Source organism: Rana temporaria, chromosome 1 (genome assembly GCF_905171775.1).
Source record: "Rana temporaria chromosome 1, aRanTem1.1, whole genome shotgun sequence".
In the NCBI taxonomy this organism is placed as follows: Eukaryota; Metazoa; Chordata; class Amphibia; order Anura; family Ranidae; genus Rana; species Rana temporaria.
In genome coordinates, this window is record NC_053489.1 from 478,268,291 (window position 1) to 478,284,359 (window position 16,069).

The 16,069-nt window shown below is 40.6% G+C and overlaps 1 protein-coding gene across 5 annotated transcripts in view; it reads right to left on the bottom strand.

The window, feature by feature from the left end:
• The window catches only part of NPNT (nephronectin), a 132,713-nt gene that overhangs the window by 23,673 nt on the left and 92,971 nt on the right, over positions 1-16,069 (bottom strand). For 4 of the 5 annotated variants that reach the window (XM_040329681.1, XM_040329682.1, XM_040329683.1 and 1 more), the window contains 5 exons: positions 14,594-14,713; positions 11,752-11,871; positions 9,228-9,362; positions 8,611-8,733; positions 3,298-3,891 (listed from right to left, as the gene is read on the bottom strand). In XM_040329681.1, the coding sequence (XP_040185615.1) occupies positions 3,298-3,891; positions 8,611-8,733; positions 9,228-9,362; positions 11,752-11,871; positions 14,594-14,713 (1,092 nt within the window). The remainder of the gene's footprint in view (positions 1-3,297; positions 3,892-8,610; positions 8,734-9,227; positions 9,363-11,751; positions 11,872-14,593; positions 14,714-16,069) is intronic. The other variant, XM_040329684.1, reaches the window with a different exon arrangement.

The window sequence follows — 16,069 nt, forward strand, 5'->3', positions numbered from 1 at the left end:
TTACCGCCAACGCCCGCCTGCCCCAGTGTGAAAGCAGCCTTATACTGAAAAGAGATATCTAGACATTAACTGTAATATTACCTGGCAAAACAAGTTACAAAAAGCCAGCCCAAGACAATCTTTTAGATGACATCACAGTTAGCGCCTCTATAGGAACTGCCATTTAAAAACTATTCTAATAACAACATATCAGTGCAGGTGTCTGGGAGTTTGATGTGAAAAGTATATAAAGCAGTAATATATGAGGAGCTTATCTCCAAAGATGTCCTCAAAAAGTGAGGAGAGCAGATATAGTTCAACTTATTCAGGAAATATGTATTCTGGAAAACAAACAAAATATTGGAAAATGAAAAGCACAAGCTGAATGCCTTCTGCTTTAAACTACCAACATCTTTGATAGCCATATTTAGTAAATGTATACAGTAGACACGGTACTTGTCCCACAATTTTTTTTAACTGGAGAAAAAAGTCAGGTACAAGGAGACCCTTCCAACTAAAGCACCCTAGCACCCATAACTGCAATCCCCCAAAAAAGGAAAGTATTAGGCTCAGTGCATAAATAACTATCTGGTTTCCCTGTTAAGTACAGACGTCCTCTCTAAGGTCCTAGCGATCCAACTTAGGCATACCATAGACAGTGTCAATTTCTTTCCTGCAACCACGAGTCCTCACCGGGAAATGATAGTGATAATTGCCAGTGGCTATAGCAGCCGCTAGCGATAATTGCAAGTGAATCCGGCAGGCTGGTTGTACCCAAGTTGATCGATCGGTCTACTTGGTTTATTCAGCCTGCCCACACACGATTTGAATCGTCTATAGCTGGCCTTAGGACATTCCTAAGACATAACCTATCCCAATCAGTCTGGATTTGAATACCAGGTAAATAAGCTAGAGATAACTCCCTTAGTGCTGTACATATAGCCCAATGGGTAAAATCTAAATTTTACATTTCAGTTCTTGTCTCTCACCTCTGATGTAGAAAAGGCGTTTGATAGGGTGGATTGGTTGTTCAAGGAGAAAACGCTTAAATACTTAGGAGTAGGCCCTAACATCTTGAGTTGGATAACGCCACTTTATTAAGACCGCTTGGCCAGTATCAAAGTCAATGGGGTCCTTTCTCCAGGCAGGGTTGTTCGGTAGCACATCCTGCTTCAAAAAATAAGCCTAATAATAGCATTAGGCTGCATTCACTCCTGAGCGTTTTCAGCTCATAAAACACTTGTAAAACGCATGAAAAATGCCCAACAAGAAAAATCCCATGAATTTCAATGGCACCTGTTCACATCTGAGCATTTTGTCGCCTGAAGCTTAAAAAAGTACACAAGCTTCTTTTTAGGCAGGTTACAGGCGTTTTCCAGCTTTTTACATTGGTGACCTTTTTACCTGCACAAAATTGCAGCAAAAAACACGGCAAACTCACGCAACTTTCTGCCTATAAAATATACACTCAGGTGTGAATGCAGCCTTGAGGAGTCTATATAGGTTCTAGGGAACACAAACTTTCTGCTAATATAATGATATTTTATACTTTATCACTGAACTGATCACCTCTCTGCCTAGCCTTATGTTAGAGCTACAAAATTTTGGTGGCTGTATCAAATTTTTTAATGTACCATAATACTACCTATGAAGCTACCACATGCAGAAGCGGACTCCCTTAAACGTTATACTTTTATGTGGCAACAACAATCTCTGAAATACCTGGGCATCCAGCTTGCAAACTAATTGACTGCTTTATTCTAGGAACCATGGGCCACATTCACAGTGGAGATACGACGGCGTATCTGCTGATACGCCATCGTATCTCTGTTTCTATCTATGCGACTGATTCATAGAATCAGTTACGCATAGATATCCCTAAGATCCGACAGGTGTAATTGTTTTACACTGTCGGATCTTAGGATGCAGTACCGCGGCCGCCGCTGGGGGGAGTTTGCGTCGTAAACCAGCGTCGAGTATGCAAATTAGGAGTTACGGCGGTTTCACAACGGTTTTTCGCGTTCGCTACGTCGCCGCTAGTATAGTTTCCCGTCGCAAAGTTAGTCGTCGTTTTTGGTGCCCTAACTTTAGTCAGCAAGCGTATTGCTGTCTAAAGTATGGCCGTCGTTCCCGGGTCGAAATTCAAAATTTAACGTTGTTTGCGTAAGCCGTCCGGGAATACGGAATTACGCTACGCGCGTTGCCGTTCGAAAAAATTACGTCACGGCGCGCAATGCACGACGGGAGTTCGGAAACGGAGCATGCGCGGTAGGTCCGGCGCGGGAACGCACCTAATACGTTACGCCGCCGCTCTTCTATGTGAATCTGGCCCCATGTTCCACTGTTGTAGACTATAAAGAAAAAATCGGGAAAACTGGAACAAAATTTTGTTCACATGGATGGGTAAAATTAAAAAAGAATGTGCTACCTAGAATTTCGTTTTTGGTGTAGATAATACTTGACTTCTCTCAGGAGGACAGCCAAACACTGATCTAAATTTGGTACCATTACTGCTCACCCTCACTATTACGGGAGCAAGCTCCCTCTGGCTCATGGAAGCATACACAAAATGGAGACTCTGGCAAGATTCTATAGGTTCGAAGGGCACAAAGGGGCACCCACATACCTTAAATTGGCTAATGCAGAGATAGCATAGCAAGAAGAATAGGGATTTTTTTTTAAAAGAATAGTAAGAGCATGTAAGTCCAACTATAAGCTTCTCAATTTGAAAAAAATGCCTTTAATATCACTTTATTGCTCAGACTTCTGGCATTGCCTCTTCCCAATAAATCTCACTCCTGCTGCTCCACCAAAATCACTGGAAGATAAAAAAAACCAGTGGGTGACCCTTCAAAATAAAATACAGTTGGCCCAATATATACAGAAGTTCGCGCATTAGGTTTACCTGGAATGTAATATTTATTAACTGCTGTTTATCATCCATGAAAATGTTACTCCTCAATGTTATGCTATTCAGTAGGACTCTCTTTACTGCTGCCAGCAGTGCTAATTAGTAAAACGAGTAGAATAGCTTGTGAATCAAACTAGCTCAAGGCTGAATGAGAATGGCATGCCCGGTATGTACCAAAGGAAACTGGCAATTAACCAGAGAAATGTCTATTAATGTGTTATTTAAAAAAACAACTCAACTCACTAAACATCTGCTCTATCCCATCTGACTAAAAGATATATTTTAAATAAAACAATATCTCCATCTCTTCACATGTGAAGTATGATGTTATCATATGTTTAGTCATTAATACTAATACATGTTTCAGTAAATTGAGACACTTATAGTGTGTCACTGAGAATACTTACTAAACACATCACCCCGTTGTTTGCCTTGGTCCTGGATTCTGTTATCATCTGGGGGTCTAGTTGAGGGTTGTGTAATTGTTGTTGTATAGATGACTGTAGTGGTTGTTGGTTTCGGTGGAGGTCTTGTTACTGGTTGTGGTGGTCTGGTCACTGGTTGAGGTGGTCTTGTCACAACCTGGGGAGGCCTTGTAGGTGGCTGCGGAGGCCTTGTCACTGGCTGAGGAGGTCTTGTCACTAGTTGAGGAGGTCTCGTCGCTGGCTGCGGGAGCCTTGTCGCTGGCTGTGGAGGCCTCGTTGTTGGCTGTGGAGGCCTTGTCACTGGCTTTTGAGGCTGTCTTGTAACTGGGTTAGGCACTGGCCTAGTCACAGGTGGTGATCTGGTTGTAGTTTTAGCTGTCTTTGAAGGAGGCTTGGCTGTAATAGAGGGTGAAGGAGGCCACTTAGGATGTCTGCCACCATAGTCTGGAATCCTGTTACTGCTTCCTTCACTACCACTTAGTGAGCTGCCGTTACCTCTAAAATAGTTTCCAACATTATCTTTACCTGGTAAAAAATTATGAGGCCCCAGTGGATCTATCACAACTCTGGGGATAGCTGGAATTGAAAAGATATTTGAAAATTAGGTATTGTGTATATTAATTTTCTTAAGATGAGATGACTAAAATCTGTTATTCAACAAGCATTTTTAGACCCACATGCCTAAGGTTTATAGTGACAGCTCAGGGTCTCAAATCACGGAGAATGCACCCAACTCACCACAAATACTAATAGACATAGGTCTTTACACTTTGCAAATCCCTATTCTTCATCTCTTGGTCTGTATGTCAGCTTGAATCGGTTTACAAGGTACAGTGAAATGTACATAGAGTTCTTGTGAGAATTTCATGCATCATTTTTTTTTCAACCTTTTTTTCATTTGTGAATGACATTGTGGCAGTATGTTTACCTAAAAAACACTTCTAATGGTTTTTTTTAGCTACGTATTTAATCTTGTGCTATTTTTGCCATATGCTACTATAACATTTTTGCTGCATGAAGTTTAGGTTTGATATACAGTATATATACAGTAAGGTCCATAAATATTGGGACATCGACACAATTCTAATCTTTTTGGCTCTATACAGCACCACAATGGATTTGAAATGAAACAAAGAAGATGTGCTTTAAGGCCCCATTCACACCTGAGCATAGCGTTTTCAGGCAGAAAGTCGCGCAAATTTACTGCGATTTTGCAGTGATTTTTGCTGCGTTTTTTACTGCGTTTTTCTAACGATTTTGTACAGGCCAATAGGTCACCAATGTAAAAAGCAGAAAAATGCCCAAATCTGCCTAAAAAAAAGTCCCAGAACTTGTTTGAGCTTCAGGTGTTTTAGAGCTTCTGGCTTCAGGCGTTTTGGAGTGGAGATGTGAACCATCTCCATAGAGAATAATAGATGTTTTCCACTCCAGCGTTTTGTAGCTTCAGGCTTCAAGCTACAAAACGCTCAGGTGTGAATGGGGTCTTACTGCAGACTTTCAGCTTTAATTTGAGTTAAAATCAGGTGAACGGTGTAGGAATTACAAAAGTAATGGGACAGATTAACAATCATAAATCAAACTTTCACTTTTTAATACTTGGTTGCAAATCCTTTGCAGTCAATTACAGCCTGAAGTCTGGAATGCTTAGACATCACCAGACGCTGGGTTTCATCCCTGGTGATGCTCTGACACTCCTCTACTGCAACTGACTTCAGTTCCTGCTTGTTCTTGGGGCATTATCCCTTCAGTTTTGTCTTCAGCAAGTGAAATGTATGCTCAATCGAATTCAGGTCAGGTGATTGACTTAGCCATTGCATAACATTCCACTTCTTTCCCTTAAAAAACTCTTTGGTTGTTTTCGCAGTATGCTTCGGGTCATTGTCCACCTGCACTGTGAAGCGCCGTCCAATGAGTTCTGAAGCATTTGGCTGAATATGAGCAGATAATATTGCCTGAAACACTTCAGAATTCATCCTGCTGCTTTTGTCAGCAGTCACATCATCAATAAATTCAAGAGAACCAGTTCCATTGGCAGTCACACATGCCCACGCCATGACACTACCACCACCATGCTTCACTGATGAGGTGGTATGCTTTGGATCATGAGCAGTGCCTTTCCTTCTCCATACTCTTCTCATCACTCTGGTACAAGTTGATCTTGGTCTCATCTGTCCACAGGATGTTGTTCCAGAACTGTGAAGGCTTTTTTAGATGTTGTTCGGCAAACTCTAATCTGGCCTTCCTGTTTTTTGAGGCTCACCAATGGTTTACATCTTGTGGTGAACCCTCTGTATTCACTCTGGTGAAGTCTTCTCTTGATTGTTGACTTGTTGATTGTTGATCCATCTCCTGGAGAGTGTTCTTGATCTGGCCAACTGTTGTGAAGGGTGTTTTCTTCACCAGGGAAATAATTTTTCAGTCTTCGGCCTCGTACACACGACCATTTTTCTCAACAAAATCCATCAAGAAAAATGCTGGCAGAGCTTTTTTGCCGAGGAAAAAGGTCGTGTGTATGTTTTTCATTGATAAAACTGTCGTGGATCTCGACGAGAAAAAAAAGACAACATGTTCTATTTTTTCTTGTCGGGAGTCTCAATTTCCTCGTCGTGTTTCTCGTCGGGCTGGTTTACGATGAGAAACACGTTCGTGTGTATGCTTAGAAATGCGTGCATGCTCAGAATAAAGTATGAGACGGGAGCGCACCTTCGGTAAAAGTAGCGTTCGTAATGGAGATAGCACATTCGTCACGCTGTAACAGACTGAAAAGTGCGAATCATCTCTCACCAAACTTTTACTTAACACGCAGTAACATGAGATTAATAAAAGCAGCCCCAAGAGTGGCGCCAGTGGAATCAAACTTCCCCTTTATAGTGCCGTCGTACGTGTTGTACGTCACCGCGTTTGAGAACAACGTGATTTTGTCTCGACAGTGTGCATGCAAAGAAAGTTGACAAGATTCTCGACAAGCCTGACAAGAAACTCGTCGAGGAAAAACGATGTTTCATTTACGACGAGATTCTCGGTCGTGTGTATGAGGCCTTCCACCACAGTTGTTTTCCATGGTCTTCCGGGTCTTTTAGTGTTGCTGAGCTCACCGGTGCGTTCTTTCTTTTTAAGGATGTTCCAAGCAGTTGATTTGGCCACACCTAATGTTTTTGCCATCTCTCTGATGGGTTTGTTTTGTTTTTTTCAGCCTAATGATGGCTTGCTTCACTGATAGTGACAGCTCTTTGGATCTCATATTGAGAGTTGACAGCAACAGATTCCAACTGCAAATAGCACACTTGAAATTAACTCTGGACCTTTTATCTGCTCCTTGTAAATGAGATAATGAGGGAATAACACACACCTGACCATGGAACAGCTGAGCAGCCAATTGTCCCATTACTTTTGGCCCCTAAAAAGTGGGAGGCACATATACAAACTGTTGTAATTCCTACACCATTTACCTGATTTGGATGTAAATACCCTCAAATTAAAGCTTAAAGTCTGCAGTTAAAGCACATATTGTTTGTTTTATTTTAAATCCATTGTGGTGCTGTATAGAGCCAAAAAGATTCTAATTGTGTCGATGTCCCAATATTTGTGGACCTAACTGTATATCTATCTATCTATCTATCTATCTATCTATCTATCTATCTATATATATATATATAGCTATATATCTATATATAAATAAATATATACAATATATATATTTACACACACATGAACTTTAATGGCATCCCAGTCTTATTCTCTATGATTCAATATTGAGTTGGCCCACCCTATGCAGCTATAACAGCTTCAACTCTTCTGGGAAGGCTGTCCACAATGTTTAGGAGTGTGTCTATGGGAATGTTTGACCATTCATCCAAAAGTGCATTTGTGAGGTCAGGCATTGATGTGGACGAGAAGGCCTGGCTTGCAGTCTCTGCTCCTATTCATCCCAAAGGTGTTCTATCAGGTTGGGGTCAGGACAGTCAAGTTCCTCCACCCCAAACTTGCTCATCCATCTCCCTATGGAACTTGCTTTATGCACTGGTCCAAATCTTTTGGAGGAGGATGGAATTATGGTGTGGGGTTGTTTTTCAGGGGTTGGGCTTGACCCCTCAGTCCCAGTGAAGGGAACTCTTAGGCCCCGTACACACGACCAAACATGTATGCTGAAACTGGTCCGCGGGCCTGTTTCAGCATACATGTTTGGTCGTGTGTAGGCGCGAGCGGGCCGAATTCCAGCAAACATTTGCCCGCCGGGCCTTTTCCCAGCGGGCAAATATTCGTGCACGTGTTTTAAAACCGTCCGCTGGAATCCTGCCCGCTCGGACATGTACGGTCGTCAGTACAGACCTACCGTACATGTCCAGGCGCCCGCCGTCCCTCGCATGCGTCGAATGACTTTGACGCATGCGTGGAAGCCTTTAAATGGCAGGCCCGCCCACGTCTCCGCGTCATCGCCGCGTCATCGTCGCGGCGACGACGCAGACACGCCCCGCGTATTGTTTACGCGCGGACTTCTGTACGATGGTGTGTACAACCATCGTACAGAAGCCCTCTGGCAGGCATGTACGGTGAAAACGGTCCGACGGACCGCTTTCACCGTACATGTTTGTTCGTGAGTACCCGGCCTTAAGGTGTCAGCATATCAATACATTTTGGACAATTTCATGCTCCCATCTTTGAGGGAACAGTTTGGGGATGGTCCCTTCCTGTTCCAACATGGCTGTGCACCAGTGCACAAACAAGGTTCATAAACACATGGATGACATGGACGATGTCAACCCAATAGAACACCTTTGGGATGAATTACAGAGGAGACTGTGAGACAGGCCTTCTGGTACCAACATCAGTGCCTGAATTCACAAATGCGCTTCTGAATGGTCAAACATTCCCATAGACACACTCCTACTCCAACAAGTACTGTTGATTGGAACACTTTGTAGGAGGCGCCTCAGAGTGCTGTAGATCTGAACCGCTGAGTGATGTGTAGAACCAGCGTTTCCAAATTCCGGGGTTCTGCTGTACTGCTGTCAAAGGGCTGCTTGATACAGAGCTACAAAAATAATACATCATAAAAAAAAAAAAAAAAAAAGCTTACATTTTAGCCAACCTGACTGCATGAGAGTAATATAAGTTAAATCTGAACTGCAGATATAAAAGACACACATGAATGTAGCTGTATATTCAATAATATATTATTAAAAGTATATATTGTTTTCATTAAAAGCAATGTAAGTAGCTAAATGTGACTTGGAATTAGCCTGGTACAGTCTCTATACTGTTTTATATAATGTTTGGCACACACATGACACCTACGTGTACAGTCTGCTCCATTGCCACGGTAGCCCTCATTACATTTGCACCTGTATGATCCTGGTGTGTTGTAGCATCTTGCATAGTTACTGCACTGATACTGCCCGGTATAGCATTCATCAATATCTGTCAAATTAAAGTGAAAAATAATTCAAATAACCACACCAAAATCATCATAATGACTACTTTAATGATACAAGTTTATAATATGGCAATGCAAGAAAAAAAATATATAACATGTTAGTAAATTAAACAAAACAATAAAATAACATTTGCTGATAAAGATCTGAAAGTTTTACAGGCTTATCTCAGAAGCTATGATATTTAAGATAAAGTTAGTATAATATGACAGACTTCCTGTTTAGTTTTCCAATAGACGAATAGTAGCAGCTTGTTAACCTCTCTTATCCTATAATGGCAAAAAACAATAAACCAAACAGCAAAGTACAATATCATTACAGATAAGGACACATGAAATATGTTATTTTATTCTGTAAGGAAGGCCAGAAGATACAGTATTTTGACCATGCATGTTCCCTGTAAACAATTACACTGCTAAACAATGTTAAAACAATAAAAAAAATTGCAAAATAAAGTGCTTAATTGTTAATTGTGCTTACCGAAGCACTGGTATTTTCCATGGGCGTGGATTAAGTCATATCCAGCATAACACTTGCAGATATAGCTGCCAAATGTATTGACACATTTTCTAAATCGAGGACATACGGCTTTTCCTGTTGCACACTCATCAACATCTAAGAAACAGACATAAATGTTTAGTCTGGAACTGACTGCGTTTACAAAAGGTATGAAACATTTTTTTTCTATCATGTCTATCAAGATACTGATTCCTTACAGAATATAAATATGGGGCTTCCCTGGTCCCTTTGAGCCATTAAGCAACTGTGTTTTGTGATAGATGGAAAGTCTGTTAAGTCTGAAAATGGACGTTCAGCCAAGCAGTCCAATACTATCATTAACAGCGTGCATAGTGAATGGGCTGTCTAAGCACATTTTGCACCACATTTATGATGTAATGCAACATAAAGCAAAGGAAACCATTGAGTAAAGGTGCTCATACACAGGGATTTAAAGCGGGGGTTCACCCTAAAAAAAAATTCTAACATTACATTCAGCTCACTACCGACATTGACAGTATGCAGATCTTTTTTTTTTTTTTGCCGTACATATCGTTTTTTTCGTTATTTTCCCCTCGGCTTCCGGGGAGTGAATCCCGCGGGAGTGGGCGTTCCTATGCACAGGCTAAATTATTGACGTATGAAAAAAGCTTCCCCTCGGCGCATACGGCCGCGTCACGAGTTGCCGAAAGAAGCCGGACTGCGAGTCGGCTCTATACGACGCCTGCGCACCGACATTCGGCTTCTTTCGGCAACTCGTGACGCGGCCGTATGCGCCGAGGGGAACATTTTGTCATACGTCAATCACTTAGCCTGTGCATAGGAACGCCCACTCCCACGGGATTCACTACCCGGAAGCCGGGGGGAAAATAACGAAAAAAACGGTATGTACGGCGAGTAGTGAGCTGAATGTAATGTTAGAATTTTTTTTTCAGGGTGAACCCCCGCTTTAAGCATCACATTTTATAGCTGGTGAGTGCATGGGTAGGAAAAATTACAGCATTTTGAGAAAATTACTCATGTTGGTACAATTGTATGGATATAGTTCCTAAATGAAGAAGTGGCTTATGCTTTAAGATGTTTGAACCTGACAAACAGATTGAGGGCAATGTGGATCTTCAATATTTGTTCTGATCAATCCTTGTTATAGAAAAATGGTCTGCCATTTGTGGACTATGATAGAAAGCAGCCCAACAGTGAGGATCCAATCACTGAGTTATGTATCTAGTTTATTTGGTTGTTAACCGCTTGCCGACCAGCCAGTTTTACGGCGGCAGGTCGGCTCTGCTGGGCGAGATCACGTAATATTACGTCATTTCTCACCGAGCAGCCAATAGGGGCGCGCTCGCTCCTGACGCCGACGCGCGTGCCCGGCAGGCACGATCACCGACGGGCACCCGCGATCGCTCGTTACAGAGCGAGAACCGAGAGCTGTGTGTGTAAACACACAGCTCCCGGTCCTATCAGGGGGAGAAATGCCTGATTGTCTGTTCATACGATGTATGAACAGCGATCAGTCATTTCCCCAAGTCAGTCCACCCCTCCCTTCAGTTAGAACACACCCAGGGAACATACTTAACCCCTTCCCTGCCAGTGGCATTTTTATAATAATCAATGCATTTTTATAGCACTGATCGCTATAAAAATGCCAATGGTCCCAAAAATGTGTCAAAAGTGTCAGAAGTGTCCGCCATAATGTCGCAGTACCGATAAAAATCACTGATCGCCGCCATTACTAGTAAAAAAAAATATTAATAAAAATGCCATAAAACTATCCCCTATTTTGTAAACGCTATAACTTTTGCACAAACCAATCAATAAACGCTTATTGTGATTTTTTTACGAAAAATATGTAGAAGAATACGTATCGACCTAAACTGAGGAAATTTTTTTTTTTTTTATATATTTTTGGGGGATATTTATTACAGCAAAAAGTAAAAAATATTATTTTTTTTCAAAATTGGCGCTCTATTTCTGTTTATAGCGCAAAAAACGCAGAGGTGATCAAATACCACCAAAAGAAAGCTCTATTAGTGGGAAAAAAAGGACGCCAATTTTGTTTGGGAGCCACGTCGCACGACCGCGCAATTGTCAGTTAAAGCAACACAGTACCGAATCGCAAAAAGTGGCCTGGTCTTTGACCAGTAATATGGTCCAGGGCTGAAGTGGTTAAAGCTGAATTCAAGGTATGGCTATTTTTTCAGCGCTACATTGGTCGAGCTTGGACCCATGTAACTTTCTGTACCTGGCCGATCACTGTGGAAGCTGAAAACCATGGTAGTAGGCATTGCCACACCTTATCCAATCAAAGAACATTTTGGTTCACTAACCAGCAGGGCAACTGCTTGGCACATGACCCAAGCTGGACCAATGACCCAAGCTGGACCAATGACCCAAGCCGGATCCATGTAACTATGTAAAAATAGCCTTCCCTGGAATTCAGCTTTAGGGTATGTGTGTATTTTTTCTTATTTCCATATATTTTATGAATGTTTACATCACTTACCTACACATGTTCTCCCATCTGGTCCTAGCTGCAATCCTGGAGATGGACAGCGACAGCGAACCTCTCCTTTTACTACATCACAACCATACTGGCAATTTGCCATAGAGCAAGTATGTGCATCTGAGGTGAAGAAAGCAAGCACGTTTGCTATTTTTCTTTATTATTACAATAAACATATCATTCAGTAAATCAAATCTTTTATTTATCCAGTCAGTATATATATTTATATAGATCACTTAAAAATAAAGTTGCAAGTTTCTGAAACCTATACCTGATAACCACTAATATAGATCTCCTTCATGAGTCATGTCTGAAATATGGACTACAGTATAAAATCACTGGATGTAGCACAGGCATTTGATGTCTAGAGAAACCTGCAAGTAGTATAACACGAGTAACCATTTTCCAAGGTGTTAGGTGTTCACATAGCCATAAGAGTGTGGGCACTTTTCAAGATCACCCCGCAATAAAAAAAACACTTGTTCTTGAATCGACCTAGAGAATTCTGGTCAGTTATACGTCTCTCATTCTTAGATGAAAGCAGTAGCTTAGGCCTGGCACATACACTATTTGACAGCATCCTAAACACTTAGTAGGCTCTACACTGAATAGTATTTAAAATTCCTTTCATACTTCATGTCCACGCTATTGGAAGTACAAAGCAAATTTTAATTCAACTCTTCTAAAAAAATTCATGGGCCCCTTTTGGCAGTAGCTACAACATACTTGGTATCGTGTATCAAATGTGTCTGAAAAGTGGGGGCTTTGCTGGTAGCAACTAGTCACCATGCAGAAGTCACCTTTTCTAAAGACTCATTAGAACATACTTTTTTCTACCAGGATGCAAGGTCATCTGTGCAGCTTTTTCATGACTTTCAACATATGCCACTGCATAACTAGACTAGACTGCTTTGCTCCTGGTCTTCTCATCTAACAGTTAAAATTGGCATTTTCCAACTTTAGAAAGATAGCATAGTTGTCATGTAAATATAAAATGCCAATACAGTACAATGTGAAAAACTAGACCATAGGACACTAAACAATAAGAGAGAGACAGACAGAGAGAGAGTGACAAATGAACACAGTTATAATTGTTTCTACTCTTTTCGTTTAATTTATCTGCAGATCAAAGGGATAAGCTTCACTCTGATTATGATATCAATATTTCTATTTTTCTAACCATTGCTATTTAAACAATTTTTAGTTGTACATTTTTTTGGGTGTCACATTGTTTTTTTTAAAAGTGCAACTTTGGAAAGAAGCAACTTTTTTCATTTTCTAGTAATGCTTCAAAGTTAGCCAAGATCAAAACTTCAGTGTAATTTTAAATGAGGCAAATGATAGAACAGAATTTATACTTTTTATCTACAATAACACTATTATTTTTTAGGTTGAACATATTTTTTATAAATTTTTACCAGGGAACATAAAGAAAAAAGCTCAACAATTTGGGACACAGAAAAAGGGAAATGGAGATACAAACAAAAAAAGGGGGGGTAATCATTTTCCTCACAGTGCGATATGGTTTCACAAATACAATAAGTTCTAGATTAAAGACTCTATTGGTTAATCGGTTAACAGACTTGTGGGCACACAAGAGCTTTGGCAGTGCTGCCCATTGATTTCAATGGCAGGGGTGGTTTAGAAGCAGTATATACACCGTTCCCACATCGCCCCAAAGATGCTGCCTGCAGGAGTTTTTTTCATGTCCTGCAAAAGCACTTTCACACTGGGGCTGCAGAAGAGGCAGTTTTCAGGCGCTATTTTTAGTGCAAAAACGCCTGTAAATCGCCTCAGTGTGAAAGTGGCCTAATGATCTAATCTTTGTCAGCAAATCACTATAGTTAGGGGAGTAAAGATTTTGTAAGTGGTGGGGGATCTCAGTGTCTAAATATTTAATTGATTGCGCTTGAAAATGAAAGTGGAGGTTATGTTGAAGAGTGGCCAGAACGTGTTTGGGAATTGAGACATTCAAGGCTTCAGTTTTAGAAATATTCAATTTGAAGTTGCTAGAAGCGCCAAATCTGTGTAGTTCCTGGAAGAAAGAGGGGATGCTAGTGTGGGGTTGGGTGACATAGCACAACAAGTCATCTGCGTATAGGGATAGTTTGCAATGGGCAGAGGTTTGGATTTCATGTATGGAGGGGTTTTGCTGGATGGCTTGTGCTAGATGTTCAATAACTATGGCAAACAATAGGGGGGGGGTAAGGGACAGCCCTCCCTAGCACCATTAGTGATAGAAAAAGCATCAGACTTTGTCCCATTGGCGAGAACCACAGGGGGAGGAATATAATGACATGATTTTGGAAAGCAATTTAGACACTATTATTTTTTTAAATAACGCTGATCAAAGTAAAAAGTATATATTTTTTTATTTTTGGTTTTGTTGTAAAAAAGTACAAAAGAAAAGCCTTGTTTGTCCTAAAATAATATATATATTATATCGTTAACTGGAGATATTTCTGAATCATTTAAAAATGCACTGGTTCTCTAGGGATTTACAGGTGTAAGAGCTTAAGAGGATAACTAAAAAAAAAAAATATATATATATATATATATATATATATATATATATATATATATATATATATATATATATATATATATATCACATACAATTGCTAAATTCTGTAATTTAATGTATTTAAAAATTAAATTTCCTTTCCTTATATTTTGGGTGAACCTCCACTTTAATATGACCAGTACACAAATTACAAATTATATTTAGAAAATAGTAAAAAAAACAAGCTTAGGTCTGTGCAGGCAGTCGTGTGTTTCTATCATCAGCCAGTAATGATAAAATAATAATGCAAGACAGTACTCATGGACTGAGTGTACATACTTGAACATGATCCATCAGGCATTAGCATGTATCCATTCAGACAATAGCACTTGTAGCTTCCATATGTATTCATGCAGCGGTATTTGCAGGGTCGTGGCTTTAGTCCACATTCATTTAGATCTAAGTAGCATGGGGATGAAAAAATAGAGTATGCAAACTTCCATGTGGAATTATCTTAATGATTTATTATGTTTTTGTGAATGTTTAAAGGTTTAGGCATTTACAATGAACTCCAAAAGGTTTAGGCATTTACAGTGAACTCCAGTATGCAGGAATTTAAGGTTACAGCTGCTGCATGAAAAACCTACAGAAAAAATATATACATTTAGCTGGATTCAGAGAAATGTGCCTATCAATAGGCGGGCGTAGCATATCTCAGATACACTACGTCGCCGTAAGTTAGAGCGGCAGGTCCTGTATTCACAAAGAAGTTGCGCTCTAACTTACGGTGGCGTAGTGTAAATGGGCCGGCGTAAGCCCGCCTAATTCAAATGTGAAAGATGTGGGCGTGTTGTATGTAAATTCATTGTGACCCCACGTAAATGACGTTTTTTACTAATGGCTCATGCGCCGTTCGTGGACGTATCCCAGTGCGCATGCTCCAAATTACGCCGCAAAGACTCATTGGTTTCGTCGTGAACGTAAATTATGCCCAGCCCCATTCACAGACGACTTACGCAAACGACGTAAAACAAGAAAAATTTGACGCGGTTCCGATGTCTATACTTAACATTGGCTGCGCCATCTTTTTGGTGGTTTATCTTTACGCCCGAAAACGCCTTACTTAAACGGCGTATCTTTACTGCGATGGCCGGGCATACGTTCATGAATAGGCGTATCTCGCTGATTTACACATTCTAGGCGTAAATCAGCGAACACGCCCCTAGCGGCCAGCGTAAATAGGCAGCTAAGATACGACGGTGTAGGAGGTTGTATCTTAGCAACATTTAAGCATACCTCTGTTTGAGCATACGCTTAAATGTACGAAGGCACGGATTCGGAGTTACGACTGCGTATCTACTGATACGCCATCGTAACTGTACCTGAATCCAGCTAATTGTGTTCATGTCCCTCAAAGTAAATGTTAGCATGCACAAATTTCAGGTGTAATAAAAACATTCATCAATGTGAATTTCCTAAGTTGTAAAAAATATTCAGATTGTTTTTGAAAGCAACCCACAACTTTATCACAAACAGGAATTTCGAGAATGGCAAGCACAATGAAACTGTATAATCTATTGTCGCTAACATATTAAGTGTGTTAAAACAAACACTAAACATACATTTCAGGGGCCAATTGTGTAGAATTCAGAAGTAATAAAGTCATAGTGGCCCAGCCTCTCAACCACATTAACTACTTAAGCACCGGATCATTTGGCTGGCCAAAGACCAGGCCACTTTTTGCGATTAAGTACTGCGTCGTTTTAACTGACAATTGCACAGGTCATGTGACGTGGCTCCCAAACAAAATTGACG